Here is a 25,836-nt window from a genome sequence, read left to right as displayed (position 1 = left end):
ACAGCAAGCATCGATCGTTGTCGTATTTAGTATTTAGTATTTAGTTTATGCTAACTATACGTTTAATAATGCTAGGTGCTAGCCAAGCTGGCTCTAGTTTAGCTTCCTGCCAAGCTTCGTTCACGGAGCAGGGTACGCGCACAGGGGGAAGGAGGGGGAGGGGGAGGGGGAGGGAGGAGCAGATTGCAGTTTGATAGACGGCATCAGAATCCAATCATTGTGAACGGTCCGTTCACAATGATTGGATACTGTTTTTCCTAGATTGTACGTTCTAGAGGCCACTAAAACTTTTCATATTTGTGTCAAAACTTTTAATTAATTGGTTGCAATGAGGGTGTGAAGAGTATTTCAAGCAATATGTAAAAAAATGTTCCAGAAAAAGATTCCCTACCCCGCCTTTAAACCGTGTGATAGATGCTTTGGCAAAAAAAATAAATAAATAAATAAAAGACATCAACAGTAAACTTTAACTCTTGTGGGAAGGGATTAAGAGTTTTCCCCAGAATCTATTTGGTGTCTTTGTGGTCTACACTCAGGAAATAGTTCTTGTAGGGTGAAAATAGTCTGGAGTTGTTTAGTAATCCATATTCACCGAACACAGACATAACCTGAGATGAATGTTGTGCTTATCCACATCTCAACTTCCATTTTCAGTGGAGTTTGTTTTTTCCCTCCAACAGGAAAGGGCTCCAGTACATCTTGTCTGACATATGGGATGTAGTTAGTTATGGTAGTGCTTCTGTACTCTCTTGGTCACCCATCATCCCCTCCCCTTTGGGGTTTTTTCTGTGGCCACAGACCCAGCTGCTAACACATGCACACACACACTCGGTGATTGTCCTGCCAGATGGTCGAAGCCAGATGACGTGCTCTCCTGAACTCTTGGCCACACTAAGGCACAGTCTCTTACAACATGGCCCACAAACCCATAGAAAGGGGGCAGAGGCGGCGTGCAAAAGAGGTAATGAACGTGTTTGTCTAAACACAGATGCAACGCGGAGGACCGACAGTAAAGCCGTCACATTCCTGAGCGATTAGCTCGCTCCTACACGATGAGAGACATGAGAGAGAGAAGAGAGAAGAGAAGAGAGAAGAAGAAAGAAAGAAAGAAAGAAAAAGAGATCAGAGGAGAGAAAGCAAGAAGAGAGAGGGGACACAGAGGGAGACTCTGAACAATGGTGTCAAACCGAGGAACACTGGTCCAGTGATGGATGCTGCGCTTTAACAATCAGAGCTTTAGTGGGGCATGGAGAGGTGTTGGCAGTGCCAGGGCCCGTACCAGCTCGAGCCGCTCTCCGCCACGGAGACAAATGACCAAGCCTCTACACTTTCACACATAGTCTCAATGCTGTGTTGTATGCACAGTCAGCAATGCTCGCACAATCTAAGTGACAATATAGAGCACAAACGCACACCAGTCCAAAGCCCACGTGGAAACTGTACTATGTTAAAATATAGGCACAGCTGTGCCGTTCTAAAGAAAACCGTCTCATCTTTCAGCCTGTGGAGCTGTTGGGTGGGATGATGGGGCCAAAATCCACCAAAGAAAAGAAAAAAAAAACAAAACAAATTAAAGTGCACTGGTTTGGCTCCTTTATTCTCTGGAGGAATACGACATTCGTTGCTTAGTGCAAACAGCGAAAGCGGCAGGGCGAGGAAGAAATTGACATCATTACCGAGGCAAGCAGACGAAGGGCATGTCGGTAAATGAAAACCCCGCCGCACACAAATCTGCTTTAATTTCATCGCCGAAAGCAGACATCACATATGCTAAAGAAAAAATAAATTCATGAGGGTAAATTAAATTTCTTAAGAAAATGCTCGGGATCTGTTTTTATTTAGGCTCGCTCTTTTTTCAGAGGCTTCTCTACACTGTTAGTAACGAACAGACAGAGAAGTGGACGGGTCTCAGACCTCCTTCTGCTCCCCATCGGCCCGAAAAGAGGGCACTCCGACTAAACTCATCAGGCTCAGAGCAAATCAATGCCATCTGCAGCAGCCTGTTCCACCCTCAATATTTCAAGAGTAGCCCGTAAGTCCCAAATGCAATTAGAGGGGATGCACGTTGCGTATGAAATAAGCGATAACTGGCTCATGCCGATATCCATTCATTACACTGATAGAACTCGGCTGTGCCTGTTTTTCAGGGAACAGTCTCACCATATTTTGTCCAAAGCTACACGAGCTGCTTGTTGTTCCTCAAAAAAAAAAAGAAACGGTGTAGGCTTGGTTCCAATTTAGTGGGTTTCTCTGCAGCGTTCTCTGAGGGTATACTTCATTCCACAGTAATAATTCATTAATTAATTTCATCAATTCTGTAATGATTAAAAAAAAAAAAAGAGCCATAAAGAAAACTGAAGAGCAACTGAGACCCTTTAAGTTAATATGGTGGTATTGATGTTAAATGTGGTATTGATTAAATATGCCATTAATGTGCGATTTTCTTTTTTAAAAGTTTAAAAGTCTTTTTTTAAATCGGTTTTCTTCCTGACGGTCACAGAGCGCCAAAGCGAGTGTCATCAATTGGCTCGTTCGTTGTGTTCTTCGGTTATCGGCGTTATGTCATATACGTACAATTCAGAAAGATTCAGAAAGTGTGATGCCTTGATCACGTCCTCATCTGTAAAACCTTGGAGCTGAAAGAGCGTGTATTTTTCCCCTTTTCATTTTCCCCGTGACTGTACACTCTGTGCCGTCTGATCTCGCCGTATACGCGTAGTGTCATCGTGTTTGAGCCATCAACAAGTCAGCCGCGAGCTCCCTCTCTGATCCACTGCAGGGAAACATTTATCTGCTCCCCGTCTCTCCTCTCCTTCCTGTGGTGAAGCCTGATTTCATTCTGTTACGGTTTGACTTGCACATTCCATCAAGAATGGGAAAATATATAAAGGAAAAAATGAGAAAAACACATTTTCACTCCTCGAAAGTGGCAATTTCGGGCAGTTCTTTTTTTTCAGAGTTCTATAGCTTCTTTTTTTTTGCATGTAAAAAATCTGCATGGCTACAAAGCCCAAACTCTGACTTCTTCTTCTTTCTCCTTCGTAAAGGAGCTAAAATAGAGCATATATCGACCGAGGTTAACAAAATACGAAACAGCAGTGAACAGTATCAGGAAAATAATGCTATTTCTGAACCTTACAGAAATTCAACCTGTTCTACTAGATCCCAAAATTAGAATCGAGCACCTTTTAATGAGCCCTGTATGGGTTCTACATTCATACTACATACGGCATACTCATCGATCAGACAGTATGCAGAGCGTTTACCCACAATGCATTTCGCTCCTACCCGAGCCGAAATCAGCCGGCCTGAAGCTGATTTCGCTTAAGCTCTAAACTCTGTAAACTTTAGCAACATTTGAAACATTTTCAGGCGAGAAAGTAATCGTTTAGATCCTCAACGTGTTGAAAACCTGCCAAAATGCCGGCTATTTACAATTTTGTTCAGACGAATTTGGTGCTACTAAAGCTAGCCGCAGTGAGCAACGCACTTCCAGTTATTTTCACAAAATAAAATACCCGCTGCCTTTTATCATAGGGAAAGCCATTACGATACAATTGGTGCTTTTTTTTTTTTTAAAACAGGAAGTGAAACTACCCTCGTTGTAGCTAGCTTGAAACTGCCGTTTTGACAGGAAATGACGATAACCATAACCATAATCTAGTGAGGCGGCCATTTTTGTAGCACTGTTTGAAATTTAAACAGAAGCTTTTCAATCACTATCCTAGTGCACTAAAGATTTGTTACATGGTACACCAAAAGCGGCGTACAGCAGCCGGACACGTCACCAATAGAAACAGACCATCATGCACTGCGCACTGGAGCAAAGAGCCAGAGAGTCTCTATTATGAGGAGAGGGAAAACTGGCGGCTATTTCCGGGTGGTACTGCACTCTAGGGGCGCCAACGAAGCAGTGCAGAGCACGCAGAACTCCATGGTGGTACTATGAAATCCACCTTAGATGCAGCCATTGCTTTTAATAGAATTTTTTATATTTTTTCATTTTAATTTTCCTAAAGGCAGGATAAATTATCCTTTCAAACGGCACTTGGTTTGATTTTTTTAGACTCACTAGATTTGTTTAAAATACACATTTATTGTCAGTATTGCATCCCGAGTGACGTCACGCATGTGGCATCACTTTACGGCATGGTCAGTCCTAACGCTGAGCTAGCAGAGAGGTGTTAGCTCAAATAGTTACAGATTTCAGCACAGCCCTTTTACATACTCTCTGACTAGCCTCTGGTTTAGCTTTGGTTGTTGTTAGCGGCACCAGGTTAGCACTTTGGCACAGTGGACGAGTGCCGTAAAGCAGCCGGTCGTAATCAGCCGTGCGTTCTTCAGATTCCGTTAGCTAAATGCTAGCGGATACTGACTCGCAAATGCCAGACCTGTAAGAAAACAGAAAGCTATAACTCCCAGGTTATTGTACTTTCGATATAAATCCACATCCCTCTGTCAGAAATCACAGTATTATTTTCAGGTTTCAGCCGCTAGCGGGGACATTTTTTGAGTTATTAGCGCCAGCCCTATGGAAAATGGTCATTCTGCACTCGCTCGCCAGCGCCCCCAGAGAAAATCAACTGAACTGCAGCCAAATTTTTTATAATGGGGCGAATAGGTAGTGGAACGGCTGTCTGTAAAAGGGCTGTGAAAGAGCTGACAGGGCACGCTGGCGCTAGTATTTGTGGCTAGTTGTTGAGATTTTCTGACCAGCTGAGAATGCCTGGTGAGCAGGTAATACCCCACTGAGATCTTAGCCACAAGGCGGATGGCTCTCTTTCCTTTCGAGCCACAGGATTTGAGAAATTATCGGTAAAATGCAAACACGAACCACATTTGAAACTTGAGCTGTTCAGTCTGAACAGTAAAACGTGTTTGTGGTGCGTTGAACTACGGTACATACTGTCTGGCAGAAATAAAGCAATATTCTCGAAGGCCATTTCTTAGCATGTATGATGTTAGAAAACAAATGCTGGGATCGCTGACATTCACAGTTGTAATAGTGATGTAGCAGCCTGGGCATCATAGAAAATTATGATTATGATTGGAGCGGCACCTACAGTCTGCGTTCCAACCGAGCGACCAGAAGCACGACAGGTGTAACTGCTCTCTCACAGCGACGCTCCATCTCCACTGTGTGCTCAGCACCTCTGGGCTGAATGTAAAATGGCAATGTAAATAAAATGTGTGGAGAGGCAGCCGTTGCTGTGTCGGTCTCACTTTTGTCTGCGTCTCCTGGACTCCCATCTAAAACTGCTAGGCATTTTTTCCTCACTGCAGCGTGCGATGACGAAGAAAGAGTAACTCAGTCTGAGTCGGGATGGAAAAGGAAGACATACAGATACAGGGGGTCTGTTTTGCTGAGCCAGGGCCTGCTGCAGGCTGGGACAGGTAATGGACTCATAATGGGCTTTTAACAGCCGGGCAGCTGAAGGCAGTGTTTGCCCTTCAGTGAAAAAAGCAGCACAAACAGGAAGAGCGGCATGGATCCCAGACGCTGGACATTTCGAAAAGAGCCATGACGCCTGCTGATGATAGTTGTACCAAAAGATGCTCCAATAAGACAGCTAAGCTCCTTGTCATAAAGCACTCAAACAGTGCCAGTTTAGTGGAAATTCTTTATTTTCTCCATTGCCTGCACTCTGGACCTACCTAGGTTTTAAACACACCCTATATCCCATAGCAATGAGCTAGGAACTGAAGAGAAAATGGGACTTTATACAACATCAGAAAGTACAGCTGATTCAGCAAAACACCAGTTAAACATTAAGCATCTTATCAAGATGCACAGAAGCAGATTTTTGATCCATAACCATCAGTAAAAATACACCCTGTGTTAGAGTTTTTTACAACCTCTACGACACAAAACGTTATAGCTTAACATCTTCCTAAGACATCCCTAAAGATTCTTATAAAATCTTTGCAATTTTTGCTTTTTTTCCCAGGTGAAGTTGAAGAAAAAGCTACAGAATCATTCGTTCAACAAGAAAAATTAAGAAATCGCCTTATTATTTTCATTTCTAAAACAAACCTGCACAAGTCTTAATATGCAAATGACTGCAGTTCTAAGAGGGTTCTTGCAGAGCCTAATGAGCTGCTGCACCTGGCCGACTGGCAGGAAACATGGCCCCGACAGTAGAGCTGACAGTGGAAACAGTGCACAAAGTCATTCAGCTCAGTGTGACAAAAGACGGTGGTTGGTCCCAGTCAGCTGTGTCTAAAATCTGGAGCGAGTGCCAACAAAACGGGACAGTTGTAAAAGGGAAACACACAGGTGGACCGTGGAAGACGTCAAAGTGTCGGGACAGAAAAACAATAGGCCCTGAAAATAGAAAATGGGCAGCAAAAACAGGAAAATGTTGTTTACCAGAAAAGTCGAATGTAAAACCATCTAAAAAAAAAAAAAAAGGGCCTCATCCTCCAAAGTTTATCCGTCATCTGCTACACAAGAAAGTTGGAACCTGGTTGATGAAGAACATTGGGCCTCATGCAAGAACCGTTTGTACGCACAGATTTGTCCTTAAGTCGTGCGTACGAGTGATTTAAGAAAATTTGCGCATTCACCCATCTTTTTCGTATTTTACGTTTTCTTTCAGGTACGAACAGAATTTACGAGTGATCCAGAGCTGTCGTAGGAGTTTCGTAAAATAGTCCGCTGTTATTTAAATCAAGTTTGCTTGACTAATGGATTGTATATTTAATTACTTTGAAGCAAACATAAATAAATATATACATTATACCCCACAATGATGCTGACATTATTCTGTTTGACTTAAATTGTGCACTAATTGAAGGTTAATTTGACTCTGTATATAACAAGATCAATGGGAATGTAAACAGCGGCTGATTTGCTAAATTTGGATGCCTTAGCGCATGTGTGCTCCGAGACCGTGGAGACAGACGAATGGCTGACATCGCGATTTAGATTCCCAAGGACTGCGCTGCTGCAAATATGCAGCTTGCCAGAGCCACAACTCCAGAGAGAAACACGCCGATCAAACCCAATTCCACCAAACGTCCAGGTCCTCACCACCCTTGGATTTTTGGCAACGGAACCTTTCAGAGGGAGATTGGAGACAGATCGGGGGTGTCCCAGTCCTCTGTGAATCGTGCGCTCCCCTTGGTCATCAAAGCTCATTATCACCCATGATACATCAAATTCCCATACACCGCTGTCCAACAAGTACAAAATATGCACAATATTGCCATGAACGAGGTCTCCACCTGTACCAGCCCAGGCAGACCAGAAGGTGTGGTGCCAGAAGACCCCCCTCATGGACCGCCCCATCAAAGTGCCATCATGATGAGGCAACAACTGATTGCACGGCTTTAGTTGCAGTCATCGAGTGCCTGCCCATGGCGAGACGTTTTTTTAAGCCATTTTCATATCAAACCATTTCTTCTTTATTTTGGTGACATTACGAACTACAGGTGACACGGACTAAACAGGACTCCTAATAGAGCTTGAAAGTCCCGCCCCCTTTTTTGCTTTTTTTTTCCTACTTCCGTCGTCCCCATGGGACCTCATGCCTGGATCTATTGACATGGGCAGGATGATGTCTTCTGTTCCCAGTCATTATATGCCTTTTTACAGTACACGCATGATGTTCTGGGGTTAAATATGGATGAGTTCATGCAAAAACATTGGCGATTTGTCGTAGGAGTGCCTGCTTAAACGTTGTAAAAAAAAGTTAGGGTAAAAAGACTACATTGCGTCGCATATGCTACGTCACTGATCATATTTCCCACCATGAACGAAGCCAGACATATCACCACCAGCATAGCAGAAGCTCTCCACGTGCCCCGACTGGTAGTGGTTCTCTCCTCGGCTCACAAGTTTTCGTTCGCCCTCGAAAAACTGAGTGAAACTGGCCAACGACAGCGCCATGATTGCTCTTCTTCTTCCACTCCTCTGCGCGCCCAAACGTGATGACGTTTATTTTCCGTGCCAAACGCTACATGCTGTAGTTCGAGAAATGCTCAGAAAAATAACAACAATGAAGCACTTATGCCCGCTAAACTGTTACGCTACTGGTATGAAAAAATATTAAAAAATGTCCTACACAACATATGTGAAATGCAAGACTCAATTCCATCAAGCGCAAAAAATAGTTTTATTCCGTCATGGCTCCGTCATTGACTTGAATGTCAAATTATTACACTTCCGTGGTCCCGAGGGGAGGAAGTTGAATGACGTCAAGGAGGCGGGACTTTCAAGCTCTATTGCTTCCCATTTCTTCGCTTTAGCAGGTCCCGTAATTCCACTGCTGACACTGCTAAAAATGACAGATTTTCCTTTCTGGATCTCTGAAAGCAGAACTTCAGTCTCAGAGCCCCTAAAGTTGTTCTTTTTGCGTCTTGATGCCATTCTCATGACTCAGCACTCAACACTTCCTGGCACAGCAGAGAGGAAGCACAGCCTTATATGGTATAATTTAGGGCGTGGAGTATGCAAATCTACTATCCTCGTGCACGTGCACATAAATACACACGGGTGGGATTCATCATTTACACACCTATTCCGAAGTTAAGAGTGTTTGTTGAATCTGACGTGGCAGGTTCGTACGAGACCTTTGTGCAAAAAAAGTAAGAGGAATTTAGAATAAAAATACAAAAATGTTCTTGCATGAGGCCCAATGTTTTTCATTAGTCCTCGAAGAATTCAAATGTCATAAAAGCCAGAGGAGGAGGAGAACTTTCACTCATGATTCTTTAATTTTGCCCCCTCACGACTGAGTGATCCCTAAATTAAACGAATGCCTCTATCTTATTACTTTAAAAAAGTGGTGGTGATTCCATCATTACTACAGCTTCAGTCTTCATTTAAAAGTTTAATCGGTTTAAATAAACTAGTTATTTCTATAGAAGAGGTACAACTCACGGAATGTTCGGCTGGAACTTAAAGAACCTGAGCAAGCGAGGCAGGCACTGCAGTCCGATCATGTTTTTAATCACTTAAACCTGCCTCCTAATTTATTCATTCTTATCATGAGCCACTGTGAGGAAACTGAAGGCAAAAAGGAGACAGAAAGGTAAAAGAAATACACCATTTCCCCATGTTTCATCATTGTATATTCAAAGCCAGGCCAATAAACAATGTAAGCAAAAAGCAAGTGACGTCAGAGTGAGTTACTCTATTTTACATAATTCCATGACAGTGCCTGACTGCTATGTTATCACACAAACTGTGTGGGGGACTGCTCTGAATTATCACTTGTGTCAGCAGTGGACCCTCCGAGTCTGTTCCCTGCTGATAAATGACAAGTTTTTAACAGGTGGGACATTAATTACAGATGCCATCAAGGGAGAAGTGGATCGAGTGGATCTATCAGATGCAGCCCCTTCAGTGTATAACCTTCCTGCTAATTACCAGTAAAAAGAACAGGAGAGAGTAAGGGCTCTCTGTTCCTGCATGCAGAGGCATACAAGCTGCACTCAAACCAGATGACTTCACATTACCACGGGCACACAAAAGTTCAATCAGGCATCAGATCAATTCGTCACGCATAATATTAACTCAATAAAGACCTTTGGAAAACCAATCAATTTGAGCCTTACACCTTGTAATGAAGTATCAACAACTCGTGTAATCACTCGATACTCGATGTTGACTATGTTTGAGACTTAAAGTCCGACACATTGTGTCTGATGTTAAGCGGTGATTGAAATCATTTATATGTGATGCCCACAAATGCAGTAATCAACGCAGGGATACAATCCGAGTCCACAAAGGTTGTTTTCTCTTTTTTACTTTATTAAATAGGATATGAAAGTTATTTATTGGGCTCCAAACTGGGTCTCACTATTGATTTTAGGCTCAGTTCGTTTTAAAGTTGAGGCATGAAAGCTAGCTAAGTTGGGCCTCTGTGAAACCTGCACAAACATACAGTGTGATGTAAAAAGCAAAAAAAAAATTCAACTACTAAGACTCCCAACCAACCATGCTGCACAGAGCTTCAAAGCAGAGGCCCTACTTTGATGTACTATGAGCACTAACACGGAAAAAAAAAAAAAATTTTAGGAGCACTGACCGAAACAAATACATTTTAAAGATGAGCATGACTGACGTAATAAACTAATCGATTAGTTGGAACGGCGCACATTGTTGACTACTTTAAAGAGTTGACTCATTTTTGTTTGGGACAGGACAGGAGGAGACTTACGTTTCACTCCGCAGAGAACTGATGTTTCTGCCGGAGCTTACGCCCACAGCAGAAGCAGCAGATTGCAGCAGATGTCGGCAACGGCAGCATCACGTAGCAGTATTTCACTCAAGTGGATAACAAAGTCGAGAGCACATTACGCGGGATGAAGCTAGCTTTCCGCGGGTTCTACCAGCGCGATGAGGACTCACTAAAGGCTCGTGTGACAGCAAACAACAGGAACACATAACTGCTCTGGTGATTAATGTTAGTTTAATGATGACGTCATGACTAATAGACTTTAATTGGCTGGATTAGCCGACCCTCAAAAAAACAGAAAAACAAAAATCACACATATGTAATGGCATATCCACATAACCTATCACATACTGTGTATACTTTGTTGCTCGTTCAGTACAATATCTTGAATTAAACACAGTTTAAGTAGTGGTGGTTTATAGTATTGAGCATGCTTGGTTAACATCAACCAAAACAACCATTGGTAGCATGGAAAGGTGCTTGATCTTTTGTAAAAGGGGATTATTGTGACATTTGTGTCCCAACCTTTTTGAAAACATAGCTATAATTCAACAAATTGTACTTGAATGTGTCAAACATTTGGGATGAGTTAAACTTTCGACATGAGGCTGAAAAAAAAGAAAGAAAAGAAGGAAAAGCTGTCATAGGAATACCTGTTTGACTTGACACGGAACGTTCCAGTAGTATCAGTTGTGTTGATACTTGTGGCAGAGGTCATAACAGACAGAAATGATGATCAAAAACATTAGAAATGTTAGAAATGATAACATTATGTATGTGCTGTCAATAAGCCATGAATGGGTCATGGTGTTCCAACTCTTTCATAAACACATACTCACAGAATCAGCATTAAGGTAAATGTCTCTTTAACAACTGGTCAAACAGCCGGAACAGGGAGTTATGGGAAGATAAAAACATTGGGATTCTATAGTCGGCTTCTAGCGCCTGGTGTATGGGAAGTAAGAAAACAAAAAAAAATAAGAAGAAAAAAAGTAATTTCCTTCTCCATGGGTGGTGACGGATGCTGAATCTTCACACAGCCTCAGACATCAAAGTTGACAAGTGCCAACAGGAAGCGTCGGAGATACTGACAGCTTCATTTACAGTCGGAAAGAAACTAGTCGGGTAATTCAAAATAAACTTTCCAGGAGCTTATTTTCTGCTCATGACTTTGGGCAGAAACTGCAGCGTAGATCCCAGCAGTCAGTTTTAAGGGGTCTTGGACGAATTTGTTTCTTTAAAAAGAATAAAAAAAACAAACAAAAAAAGGATTCGGCGGATATGCGCGAGTAATTCTCGCAAATCATCTCCCTCATCCTGATTTCTGAAAGCATCTCCCTCTGAAATCAATGGGCTCAGAGCGAACCTGCAGATGGGTTCGTTCTTGTACGTCAAACTCTGCCCTCATCTGCTGAGCGGCGGCATTACAAAGGAACTCGCAGCCCTGCCCTCTCGCACCGAACATGGCTGTGAGTCCAAAAAACAAAACAAAAAAACCCCCGAGAAAACAAATCAAATAATAACTTTTTGGTGTATGAAAATCGAAACAATACTGGAGAGAAGCCACTAAGTTTCTTTTCTTTTCTTTTCGGTGTCTGTTCACTTTTCAAATGGTCAAACTGCCTCCTGCAAACAAATGTCACAGCGCAGGATGAGCAGACCGTGAGCCACTTCGGGGAAACAGAAGCTGTCATTCTGGCCAAAAGGGATGGGGGGAAAGAGCAGATAGTGAGTCAAAATAGCCGAGTTAAACTGGGCTGGGAGTTGTTCCAGAGTAGAGTCAATGCTCAAACTACAGGTTGAGCTACCCTCTGGCCAACACATTTCAGTGCAGTCCACAGTGTTTTATGCATAAAGTTTCGAGCAAAAATCGCTGGAGAAACCACTTTATTGGGTTGAATTTGCATTAAATGCACGTGTGTTATTAAGCGAGAACACACACGTTTGGAGTTTGGTGGCGGTGATGTTCACACAGCATGCACATCATTTCTAATAAAAAGGACTTATTTGGACGTCTTACCAAAAACCTCATCTTGTGATTCAGGCTCTGCTGCTCCCTGTGCTGCTAGTGCCGGCTCTGCTTCGGGTTCAGGTGATGAAGCCTTTAATAAGAACACAAAAACAGATTGAAGAGGTGAGGCGCTGAGGTGCCATGGCAACAGAGCAAAGACAGAGACCAACAGACAGACCACGGGGGAGGGAGGGAGGGAGAGAAAGGAGAGATGCCTCATTAGCGCAGAGTGATGCTGAAAGGCATTCACTCATTTAGCATTAAGAGGAGAACTTAAGATTATGAACTCCACATGTCACTTTTATTTCTTAAATCAGGATTTCACAAAGGATTAACAGCGTTCAGCAAGAGATTTCGGCTGGAAGGGCGTTTAGTTTCTACGCCACTGTATCGATGAAAATCCCTCTTATTTCTTTTTGTCAAGCTTTGAATAATACTGCAGCTTTATTTTAGGTGATTTAAATCAACAGCCTGCAATGTGACAAAAAGGATAAAGCAAATTCATGCCTCACATCATGCGCCACATTGTTTACACTTGGGATTTGAGCTGGATTGTTGTGATATATCTTTACATGCAGAGACTAGTGTCTCCGTCTTTGTAACTGAAAGCCGAATAAATTCAAAGCAAATCCACGTATAACATTGGCACCCTCCTTCATGAGAAGGGTTTACTGTGAGCGTATCCAGAGATTTGGGGGAAAAAGCCAGTGAAATGGAAAATTCAGACCGGATGACGGCGGTCAGCAATGCGGCTAAGCTCATTGTCCCAGATGTCATCGATGACAAGACTGGTGAGTTACTCCTCGGCTTGACCGTTTTACACGGATTCCCAAATTGAATCTATGAATCCGTTAAAATGTTCTTCGAGGCGATCTCACCTGTTCAAAATCACAATAGTTCTTAAGAGACAGCCAAGACTCTGTGGACACCGCTGATGCGGTTGAAATACTTTGCCTCGTTTCTTCAGCAGCTGTCGCAACAGAGCCTTCAAGTAATGAGGGTGAAAATGGAAACATGTACACATGCAGTTTTGCTCAGTTAGTTGACAGATTTGGCAGCAGAGTGATGGCTAACACAATCAGACGCCACGTGACACTTAGCAGCCATTTCAGGACAGGTATGGAGTTCCCGTTTCGTCTGCGCTATACACGAAACAAAATTCAACTAAAGACAGAAACAAAATTGGAAAAAAGCAATTTCTTTGACTTTACACAAAAAATTCAGATGTACTATGCAAAGATACAAAAAAAAAATAAATCAGCCAAAACAAGAACAGATCTGGTGTTGCTTTACTTTGCTTCTGGGCAGTAAATGACTAATTCTGATGCGGAGGTTGGAACTTTTATTCCGGACTGGTGGGTAAAAAGCTTCAATTGTTAACAAAGTGGATGCAGCTTCTGATGTTGCAGTAATTTTTCTCAGCCGATTCCGCCATGCCATCTTGGGAAGTAAACTCACATTACTGTGCACACATTAGTGAGTGCTGAGCTGCCTCTGGTACGGGGGGATTACCACAGGGGGAAAACAGCTGGTTAACGAGTTAACAAGGACCTCATTTTTTTTAACTTTTGCACTGATAAGGTGGAACCAACATGTGAGGAGGGCTACATTGTCATTCAATACATCTTGCTTGATAAAACTCTACCCCCTTGTGGTGATAATATTTGAAGCCCAAATAACAAAATCCACCTTTAAATGGATGAATGCGTAACTTGGCCCACATGCAAGAGCAGTAAATACGCTCACATGTCTTTCTGAGTCAAAAGAAATTGTACTTTTGGCACAAAACAAGCAAATTATGCGTCATGATTTGTTATTTTACTTCTACTTTGTCACTGAATACACAAGCATTTGAGGCATTTTCTTTTTCTAATCTTGGTTTTCTAAAAACCCTTACTCATCCACTCCTCCTGTTGACAAAGTGTCTACTTAGGGCTCCGGTTTCGACTTCCAAGTGGGCTCGCCAATACGGGGAATCAGCAAAGGCATTCGAAAACCGTGGGCACATTGCTCCATTTGAACAAGCTGACAGTTGTGTGCATCTGTGAAGCAGTCCTGTCAGCTGAGTGGTGGTGAAGTGTGGTGAGCGAGCACTTACTAATGCAAATCACATAAAGGTCGACAAGTGCCATGCTTTTTAAGTTTGCTGACTGTTTAATTATGTAATTATGTAAGCTCATTATGCATTTTCCGCCAATGTGAAGAAATTCCGATTTATTTATTGGACTCCAAGTGACTATTTATCCCTTTTGAGAGAATTACACTTAAGAACATTCAAAAGCAATTTAATCTTTTAAGGGTCTTTTTTAAGTCTAAACAAAGCTGTAGGCTGTAGGTTAGTTTCCTTGTTTAGTTCTGCCTCTGAGCTCGCAGTTATGTCACTCCGAGATGGACCAAGAAAACTTGATGTACACGAAGGGGAATGAAAACAACTTTGCAAATCACGTATGACCTGGCAAACGTTAAAATGATTTGACTCACCGGCTGTTTCTGTGTCAGAGCAGGGAAACAAAAAACTGCCACAACTGGCTGCCAGATTCCCTGATATGATAATAACGTCCTAGATATTCTCAGAGATTCTCAGAAGTATTTCCGGATGAAGAACTTTTTTTCCTCCATTCTCCTCTAGTGGATGTCCACCGCAGTCGTTGTTGTTGCGTCAAAGTAAAATTGTGGTTGTGAACAAATAAAAAACGATGCCACTGTTAGATGAATCTGATCCAACTATGAGCTACAACTACCCAAATCTTATGGTTATATTTTGTGCATTGTTTTGACATCCCGAGCTGAAGAAGTCTCATCTTTCACACCCTTTAACAGTGTGACTGATAACAACATAATGAGCATGGTGGACAAACAGGTGGACATATCTTTGTAAACAGCATAATAGTGGAAAACAATAGAGCTGCGCATGGATTTTTGTGCATTGCTAAAGTGTACATTATCTCTGCATTCCTACAGTCGGGCACATTTACATGTTTTTTTCTCCATCATGTAAGCATCCAGCATTCATCCTTTGTTGGAGTTTCTCCACATACACCCACACACAAAGGGACAGCTGTCTTATCTCTCTTGGCAGACATTTGGCCGATTTTTTTTTTTTAAATTCAGCAATGCAAACAACAAATCCACATTCCAAGAACTGGGCCACTGGTGGCTGGACACTTCCTACAATGATAAAACAAAAAAAAAAAAGGTTGGCAAGGAAACTGCGGGGACTGGATCTGCCCATGACAGGCTTTCAAAAACAGCTCGTGACTTGACCCGAGTGAAATGGTTTAAAGAAAAAAAAAAATAAAGAAAAAATGCACTTTAGCCTAAAGCATCTTGATTTTTAGGATTTTTAGGACAATGGTTCTATTCATCGAGACATGGCATGACCGGACAAAATGCAACAAAAATAATGACAATATGTAGAAACATGTCCGAGAGGCCAATTTTGCTGTCAGAGGGACTTCAAACCCACTCACCACTGGTGGCTTATTAAATGTGAGTCTTGACTCCAGAGACGGAGAGACAGCATCTTACTGAGTGGCCTGAAATTGGGAGCAGGATGCGAGCTAAGTTGCTTATTTTTCAAGCTTTTTAGAGAAGGCCCTGCTCTACTCTAATCTGGTTGCCTTTATTTATGCTATCGTCAATCATACTCTGAAATATTTAGAACATATTCTTATGACTGCCCCCTCAAACGTTACAGCATCCTTAGGACCACACACCTTCCTTGAGCCACCTGGATTTAATGAACACCACTATAGCAGTGAGCAAATATCTTAAGATGGAGTTCCACTAAAGGCCACGTGATGCTTTACCAGATTCTTTACTTGCAATTTGCCAGGAATAATAGCATCTGTCAAATCGATGCAATCTTAAACGTGCACAAACTACAGGCCCACTTTGAACCAGTCAAATGTAAATGTTGAAATGAAAGGTAGCTAACAATTAGATGGTTAACTAAAGCTCCGAAGATCTCATTTCTGTCGGAAAAGATTCGCCTGCTTTTGTCTACAACGAAATTAAAAACGCTAAAGTTTGAGAAAAGGCGAAAAAATGACAATGTTTTTGCCCCGAAGCTTCCCGAGTGTCGTGTTAGTCCACTCCGGCCTTCTGATCCGCGTTCAGTGTAAGAGTGCTGGATGGGGCTCAGTGTTCCTGAGCACTCAGAGAAAGGTGAAGAGGAATGCAGCAATTTAAACACCTTTCATGGCTCGGCTGATTTGAGATTTTCAAAGGGATCCAAGTTAGCCTCATCTGTATTTCAGTGATGGCTGTGCACTTCAGTGTTTTATCCTGTCCACTCTTGAGGAACTGAGGACAAATGAAGCATGCACGTTTTTTTTTTCAGCGGAATTTAAGTTAAAGCTCCCGATGAGAGAAGGGAGCAACATCTGAAAGGTTCCTCAGTCATTGTAAAACTAAGCGAACGCAACATACCCACCACAGGGGAAAAGAGCACATACAGAATGATATATCTTTACCCACACCCAGTCAAAGTATTACAGGTAATAGCAGAGTCAAAGTTTCAGTTTTTATGCTCAGTAATGTGGCGGGGTGTAAATTCCACGCTTAGGGGTGGGAAGAAGTAGCCGTGATTCTGATGTTGCCGTCACTCCAGACAGACTTTACACAGAGGAAAAGTAAATACAGCAACATGCCGGCTGAGCCTGTCACAATACACAGAGGGTTCTAATTGGTACGGCTGATCTGTCAACTAAAATGAGCCTCAAGCTCCCTCATCTGGAGACTTGAGTCTTCGGTTCAGCCGGTTCAGTAATAGAGCTGCACTGCAACCAAGCACCAAGTAGCACATTAAACTGGTGAAGTGACACCTTATTGTGAAGCTTTAATGCAAACATAGTTTGTGGTTTGGAGCAGCAAACCACAAACTTGAGCTGTACTTGTTGCTGTTTAATTTGCCGAGGCCAAGCTCATAACTCTCCTTCAGTATTCGGACAAAGAGTTTTGTGCGTGGTGACTTGCAGTCATTGGGTCTTTCAATCTGATTTACATCCGTTCTCTGCAGTGAGGAGAAAAGATGCTGTTAGATGTGTTAAACAGATCCAATCATATTCACTCTGGTGAGCTTTTCTTTTCCGAGTTTTGAAGTGAAAATGTAGTCTCGAAACTTACACGAATATAAAGCAAAGCAACAAAAAAGGAGTCATGCTGGAGCAAAATAAGTCTATTAAAATAATAAATCTATTTCTTCAGTTAGTTCATTCAAACACTTCCCAAAAATGGCTTTAGACACCATGTGTTAAAGTAAACTGTACATTACTACTGCTGCACATTCCCAAAAGCATTTATGAAGCCAGAGGGAGGTGGTTGCTGTGGTCTGTTTACCTCTTGCTGTGCTTACTGTAATTGTTTCACTCTGACTGTTCAGCATTACAGAAACTCTAGGGAGGAAAAGGGTGCACCATGTCGAGGCTATACCACATCCTGATGTTCTCTGCTGATGTTCGAGCCGAGTAAAAATCAATAGCACTCACTGGAACTTTGCAAAAAAACACGAGGTGTCACGCAACAGATGGGTGTCGTTCACAGGGCAGTCAGATATGCACGGTACACAAATGGTTGTCATTTTAAAGCAGGCTTGAGTATTAATTGATGCATTTTTTTTTTCACGTCTACTCAGATGGTTAGTTCAAATTAAATGCAGTGGAAAATAATCTAAGCATGTACCCACCCCTATCTCTGTGTTTCAGTGCTGACTTAAAGCACACAGACTGCATCCAAACTTACTGATATCAAGAGTTCTTTAAACCCTCTCAAAAGTGCTAATAAGTAAAGAAACATATGAGCCAAGAATGATACTAATTTCTGTGACAGTGTGGGCGAGTTAAAAATCACCTGGTTTTCAAAAGGCTTTATGCTATTTTTACAGTTTAAAAATATCAAGAAAGAAAAAGAACAGATTGCACAGGCTGCAGGGTAAATAAATAAATAAAGAAAGAATATTTCAGTTCTTTTTGTGAGGATTTTCAGTCGTCATTCAAAACTGTCTTCTGTTTTTGTGAGATTTCATCTTGAGCACACGTCACACGAGGTTCATACACAGATTTGTGTTGTTATGGAGGTCAAATGGCGAACGAAGGCTACGGGAACCCTCAGGTGAGAGCTTTCTGAGGTAGTCCATGATACAATCCTGAAGGGTGTTTTCGGATCGTAGCCGCTCCTGGAAGAGCACTCAGCTGTGATTGGCTGCAATAACCACGAATTCTTCATAATGGACAACAACAACGGCATTCCAGTGGAAATGTTAATTAATTAATGAATGCACTGGATCATCCACATCAGGTGTCGGCAAACCCCCTTGACATTTCAAGTGACAAGAAACATTTTTTAGAAATCTCATTAGCCCTTCAGCGCCTCCTGCTCTGAACACCACAGGATGGCAGCTGTAACACACACAAGCTGCAAGAGCCATACAGCCTCTCTGTGGAGCTGGTTTTACTCCAACAATCATCTCACATCCTGTTCACTATTCATCTTGCTGCTTCGGCTTCAAACTGTAGCAAAGGTACGCCGTCAATCATTTGTCTGCTAAAGTTTTTGCATTGTAATAATGACGTGGATAGCTAGCCAGTCTTACTGTTAAACATAGCCTACTATGAAATATTCCACCAACTCTTGGTCAACATGTGTGATGTTGTTGGCTGTGAATCTTGTTAGCATAACGTCAGCTTTCGCACTCATAGCTGAACTAGTTCTATAAGAGCTACTTTAACTAAAGAAAAATCTTTTGAAGTCCTATTTAATCAAATACATTCTTCCCTCTGGAACTGAAATGTTCTCTGTGAAAGTGATTGCAACACTGGCCCAAAAAATGACTGTTCCACCCCCGTGCTTAACAGTTGAGAGAATGCTCTTGTCATGACATTCAGCACCCTTATTCGTGGAAAAATGCCTTTTCCTTACCGTGCTGTCTAAAACACAAAACTATCCTGTAATTCCAGGCAGGATTCATGGCTGCATGATTTCATTATTGTTTACATTCCACTGAGGTGAGAGACAGAAGGTGTAATTTCACCTTCGTAAAGTGATTAGGGATTCCGAGATGGATCATGACTCTGAAAACAGCATCTAAACACAACCTGCCTTGCTCTGTTGCGCTTGCTCCTGTTTTACCGTCGCTATGACAACTGGCTCTTTTGTCAGGGCTTTAAGTTGACTATAAAGTAATGGCAAAACAAATGAGAAATACAGAAACGTGGTCAGCAAACGTAAAGAAAAATGTAAAACCTGAAAGGAAAAGCTGCTTTAATGCGGCACGCTGCCCCCAACACCTCCTCCACCAGCTCCACACTTGACAAATCGATCCACTTCTCTCCCTCCTGCTCGTCTCTCTGGAGTGTGTTTGGCAGGCACAGGAAACAAATCATATGTGAGCTGAGCCACGAGCCTCACTGCTGATTCAGGCTCCCGATCTTCCCTACACACTCGTTGCACGGAGCCAAAAGAAAGATCACAGAGGCGGTCCACAGGTTTATGCTGCTGCTCACAACCTCAAGAGCTGATAAAGAGGAGTGCTTCCGTCCTCAGTGTTTCTTTTTTTCCCCTCACAGACTCAGAGTCTTGAGGTTAGATCCTCTCACAACTAGCTTGCAAACCTCTGCAGATATGATTGGAGCCTCCGCCATTATGGTGCAAACTCATTACAGCCACGGTCATTTTTAAAAGCTGTGGCACGAAGAACTCAAACAAGGCTGGACTTATTTACATGATGCGCTAACAGGAGCAGCGCCTGACCTGTAATTTCTCCACTTACAGAGCTGAAACATTAAGAAGAATTGTTCTCTTTAATGACAGCACTACCAGATATAGATCTGTTCTTTTATGTGCCAACCTCCAGGTGAAGCTGACGACTAAAAAAAAAAAAAAGGTGCTTCTGCTCCAATAATTATTTCCATTAGCTGACCCGTCACAGCAACAAACACACTCCATCAGCATGTGTAGTTTCACTTCATTCCAGTTTACTTTTTTAAACAGCAAAAGCTACCGCTCCACTTCCGGAAGCTGGTCTTCTAGAGCAGGGGTCCCCAACCACCGGGTCGCGGACCGGTACCGGTCCCGAGACATTCCAAACCGGGCCGTGAGATTGGGGGAAAAAAAAAAGACATGGAAATCAGGAATTCTTTCATTTCACTCGCTAGATTCTATACTTGGAAACTGCAAAGATTGCATTATAGGAGGCCGATTGTGCACGTTTATTTTTTTCAATGATGACTGTCTGTCTGTCATCATATCCTAATTTGTAAAAGCGTCTGCTAAATGTAATGTCTGTTGAACGTAAAGTACAAAAAAAAAAAAAAGTAACCGCAACCCCCCACCCCCGACCGGGCCGCAGGAACAAATTGCAGAACCAAACCGGTCCTTGGTGCTGAAAAGGTTGGGGACCCCTGTTCTAGAGGGATTAAAGGGTAGGTGAACTGTATCCTTCTGATCCTTGGGCCAAAGCTAACGGCTGAGTGAGATGTTTACCTGGAAAGGGTTTAGTGATAGTCCTGATGCTGGCCATCTTCTGTGTACTCTGTCCAGTTCAAATGAGAACCTCTGTGAAGTGTTGCTGCACCTATGAAGACTTATGATTATTTGAGACTATATTATCGGGAGGCACACGAGAACCTTGGATGCTCGCCGCGTCATAGGTATCGCTATGGCAAACTGCTGCGGTTGAAAAGGAGATGCTGATTGCTGCGACTGCTCAAAATGCAATGTGTGAAATATTATCTTTGAAAAGCGAGAAGCAATTTGGTCTAAGCAGCCGTGCTTGAAAAGGAGAGTGTGGATGTGCTCATTCTCACAATGAGAGCTTCCACACTTAGGGAAATAATGAATATAGAGGACACTGCGCATGGTCCTTATCCCAGAGAAATGACACATCTCTACACAGCCTCCTTCAATTTTAATGTAAAAAATCATTTGGTCCTTACCAGGTCCTAAAATGAGGTCAAATATAGCAACAGCACCGAGAAAAGAAATACATGTGAAAGTGTCATTATCTATTTTTAATCAAAGATAAGTCGAGATGCAGCAGCAGCTTGTGAAAAACTAATTACACCGTTAGACCATGATTGAACCAGCTTAAACAGAAATAACTTTAACTAATAGTTTTCTGTGGGATATTATCACTTTCATCACTTATTGGCCCCACAGCATTTCGATCAGGCTGCTTCTCGGCTTTGGCCGAGTTTTACTTAAAAACAAACATGACAGTGTCATTTGTTGTGGTAAGGACCACAGAGTTTATTTCTTTTTATTATTATTATTATTATTATTATCATCATGTTCTGATACGCAACACCTTCTAACACATGGGTGTACTTTCTTTTTGCATCATAACTGTGAGTCGAAATGACGGCCAGATAGTAAAAAGTAAGTTTGCAATCTGAAACTTGTAACATATTTGATTCTCACCTTTTATACCGTGCTCCGAACGCGATAAACCTACACACGAGGTGCGAGTCAAAGCTTTGTTTGTGAATTACTACCAATTAATACATTTGTGAGGGGGGGGGTACAAAGTGTGGCCTGTGGCAGTGTGATTAGCACAAAGCCTCGATTTGTGACCCGAGCTCTGGGAGTGAGAGTTGTAACCAAGACTGCAAACTGTAGGTGGCTCCAAAAGTACTTAAACCCCTTCTAAAGATAACAAGAACTACATTCTATAATTTAGAACTTTGTGCCGTCCTATCCAAGGTTTTCTCAAAAGGGATTCCCGACATACAAACTGTGGAATGGTTAACCGTCTGACTGAAAGCTCAATAACAGTAATAAATCAGCATGAGAGAAGGAGGCCGACAAGCACGACTGCAAAGTGGTCCAAAGTCCTGCTGATAAAAGCCAGCGCTCACATTGATAAGGGTAAAAAAAAAAAAAAAAAAGTCCTCACACACGCTTCATTCCCAGATCTTGAGTGGACTCTAAACAACACATTAGAGCATCCAAACCAGAGAAGACTCTTACCTTGCTGTCTGCGGGAGACTCCCTCTTTCCTAGATGCTGTCCCATGCTGCTGACAGAGACTGGAAGAAACACAGACAATGAGTTTACACCGGGGGGGAGGGAGGCTGTAAGCAGCATATTATGTGGAGATTAAAAACACCTCCTTATCTGAGATAGAGGGGCAGCGTCCTCAGTCAGTGTGTGAAACTGCAGCATCACACACTGTGCGAGTAGTAACTTAAATATTGGGAAAAAAGAATTTGATTCCTGAATGTGTATGTGTATTTCACATTGGCTTTAGATTTAATCTTTATAATGAGTTTTTTTTTTTTTAACTTTCGTACCATTTCAACATTGATGTTTCTGTCCCCTAATAGAGGCATGGGGATAGTCGTGATTTTAAGGCAAATTAAGCTTTGCACTTCTTTTTTCAAACTTTCAAAGCCGTTTAGGAATTGTTTAGACGGTCGCGTCTTGGGAGGAGAAAGGTGACATGACACGCGAGACGTGCTGGGGAACAGTGGCCATCAGAGGAGGCGATACGGGAATATGGGAGCACCGCCCATCACCATCCATCCATCCATCCATCCATTTTCCATACCTGCGTAATCTCATCCAGGGGCATGGGGCGAAGCAAAAAGCAAGAGAAAAATAGTTTCAACTTTCTACTTCACCTCCGAGGCACAGCAACAGCCGTGCTAGCTGGAGCTGAGGGAAGGCGTAGGAGGCTGGATGCTGATTTAAGTAGCTCACATTTTAACTGTTAGCCATCTAACGAAAAAGAAACTATGTGAATGGAGAGCAACTTTACTGTCAATTTAGCTGCATCAATATCCAGTTAGGCTTTACAAAATGATGCAGAAATATGGAACTCTGGGGCATGTTCATATTTTCAATCTAGCTGAGCATATACATATGCAGGAGCTACTCAGCCTCCAACCATATTCTCTGGGTGCGTTGGTGCAGTTTTGAGAAGCTCGATTTCGTAAGATATTGATTAGACTAACAGTTACATGCATTTTAAATCCGGTTTTGGTCGAACTAACACAATATTTTGTTTGGTTTTCTTATAGAGTCGCATAATCATGCTCCCTTTCAAAAGATTCCAAACAAACCAAACTGAGTAGGCAAACGCAGCAGAGAATGCTGGAACCCACCAAAGCTGCCGTGTCCCCGTATCAACCGTGTGACGCCGCTTTTTGTCCTGCGGTGTTACTGCTGCTGCTACGCACAGCTTGCGGTCGATTAGCAGCCACTTCCTCCGAGTCATCTTGGAAGCTCTCATCTGACTTATCAATTTGCTGTGGGGCGCCACCGATTAATCACGTCCTAATCATCGTGTGCTACTCCGCCATGTGACCAAAGGCGTTTTGGTCCGGAAAAGAAAGAAAGGAATAAAAAGAAAGTAATGGTGTCTTTATCATATAAAAAGTGGCTTAATTACCAGCCGTGATTAATCAACGCGATTATAAACGTTCACAATGACGGCGTAGTCAATCATGCAGCACTAGAAGGCAAGACTTATTCGTGTTCGTGTGTCCCAGTGTCTATGCTTCTGGCACAACCGAACTCAGAATAACATTATTATGACAGAATAACGAAGCAAGACAGCAAGAAATTAAGGATTCTAACTTGAGTAAAGAGGGGCAGACGGACGTTCATTTACGTACAAAGTTTAAAAAGCGAAAGGCTGTACAGCAAAAAGCTGAAGGGGTGAATATTTATCTAAACCTCAGCCTGCACCCATCATTTCTGGGAATACTCCCCCCCCCCCAACAAGGACCATTTGCCTATACTTTCTAATAATCACAGCATGCATTTCTGGCTCTCGGGAGAGCTCTGAAGACACCAGAAAATGCTTTCATCATCTTTGAGACCCCCCCGGCCTTTCTTTATTTTCTATGCAGTCAAAAATAATACTGCTGCTATAGCTCAGGCCAAATACAACTGTTCGGTAATGTGGTTTTTTGATAGTCTATTCATCGTACACTCTCATGTTGGAATAGGTTTCTGACAGTTGGAACAGAAATGCGAGTAGGAAAGTGGAGAACTCGACATTTGAAAGGTAACAGTGTCTGAGAGCAATTCATTCAAGAATGCAGTCTGTTACCCAAGTTCCCCACTCCCTTCAGATAAGTCAATCAGTTAAAAGAAGACATTAATCAAGGATAGAAACCACGTCATACACATGATTAAACACCTAATTTGCCTAATGCAACTGTCAATGGTACAAGTTAAATAGAAAGTTCACATTACAAAGAAAACCCATTGCGAGGTGTCATTGCATCCACTGTGCACTGAACAGATGGAACCTTGGAACAACAAAACTGATTAAATTTATTTAAGCATTTGAAACTCTCATTGGAGCTGAAAACACTGAAATTCTTAGTTTGAAGTATTACTGTCGTAATGACAGCTCTTGTGGCCCTTTAAGGCATGTTCACACAAGATTCAAATCCCGATTTTCACGTCAGAGACAAACATTGGAGGTGGCTTGTGAATGGCCCTGATCCGAGGGAAGGCAGAGTTCAGTTTGCGGCCATGTGTCAACATTTCAAAGATGTGATATTCAACCTCGAGAACCAGTCAAAAAACTATCCCCAACTTCTAGGAGACAAGCCTGTAACTATGACGACATGAAGGGATGGCATTGTGCTGCATTCTACAGGTGGACTTGATGCAAGTGGGCCATCGAGGCCCGTGCTCGCATGTGTTATCTCAGTGCAACACATTTTTAAAAAGTAGAATAACTTGCCATCGCTGTGCACACGTCAGCTAGTCTAATAATACGCTTTAAAAATATTTGATTTATATCATCAAGCATCTGTCACTACTTTGGCTTGATGAACGAGAGACTATTACGTTTAGCTGAGGTTTCAAACTGCTCATTACGCATAGTTTACAGATTATCTACAAAGTGACTGTAGAACAGCGGTTTCCAACCACTAACAAAAGGAGGGGTGCAAGGTTTTCACTGCACAGTGGTTTATTTATTTGGACAAAAACAGAACAAATTTCCCCTTTAAAACTACGCGGGCAGATTGACACAGGGTCCTGAAGACGTGATGAAAATAGTTTTTAGTGCACAAAGGAGGAGCAACAACACTTCCCTCTGCAGGTGACACAGTCCGGCGGTACCATGGCTGCCCACTTACGCACCTACCCCGCGCCGGTTTGACACATTCTGCATTATGAGGGTACTCAGGGAGAAATCAATGTCTTGTCTTTACAGATGATTTTCACAGATTCCTAGGTTCTTTAGGATAAACAAAGTAAAGTTTCAATGGCTCCCTTTGGAATAAACACTTTACGTACTCTAAAATCGTGTTTTTATGTCCAAATATTCAGATATATGGATCTGAGCAAATTTAGCTCCATGAAACGCAAAAAGCCCTGCACAGTAGATTGCAGACGTTAGCCCAACACAGCAGGTTTGAAAGTTCCAATCTTTGTTCCAATCAGTGCCGAGCTGGAGCCGATAAAATACCACGACAACTGCTGAGTCAATTGATACAGGGCTGAAAGCCTTTTAAGTGATTCTGCAATGCTCTCAAAAGACAGATATTAGTGGGTATCAAAATCTGGTAACTGATTCTTGACCAGTAGGTTAAGGGCTAAACAAACATACTACACACTTGGCAAGTTCCAGATGTAAACACAGGAGTCACTTCTATCATACTGTAATGTCTGTCTGAC

General features: G+C 42.3%; 1 protein-coding gene across 2 annotated transcripts in view; it reads right to left on the bottom strand.

The window, feature by feature from the left end:
- The window catches only part of LOC142379736 (myelin basic protein-like), a 48,450-nt gene that overhangs the window by 9,471 nt on the left and 13,143 nt on the right, over window positions 1-25,836 (bottom strand). For both annotated transcript variants that reach the window (XM_075464951.1, XM_075464950.1), the window contains exons 2-3: window positions 22,162-22,220; window positions 12,205-12,286 (exon numbers count right to left, since the gene is read on the bottom strand). In XM_075464951.1, coding sequence (XP_075321066.1) covers window positions 12,205-12,286; window positions 22,162-22,206 — 127 coding nt within the window. In that variant the 5' untranslated portion in view covers window positions 22,207-22,220. The remainder of the gene's footprint in view (window positions 1-12,204; window positions 12,287-22,161; window positions 22,221-25,836) is intronic.

The sequence above is a fragment of the Odontesthes bonariensis genome, chromosome 5, assembly GCF_027942865.1.
Source record: "Odontesthes bonariensis isolate fOdoBon6 chromosome 5, fOdoBon6.hap1, whole genome shotgun sequence".
Classification (NCBI taxonomy): Eukaryota; Metazoa; Chordata; class Actinopteri; order Atheriniformes; family Atherinopsidae; genus Odontesthes; species Odontesthes bonariensis.
The sequence above is the reverse complement of the archived record's forward strand: the minus strand, read 5'-3'. Positions and strand labels throughout refer to the sequence as shown.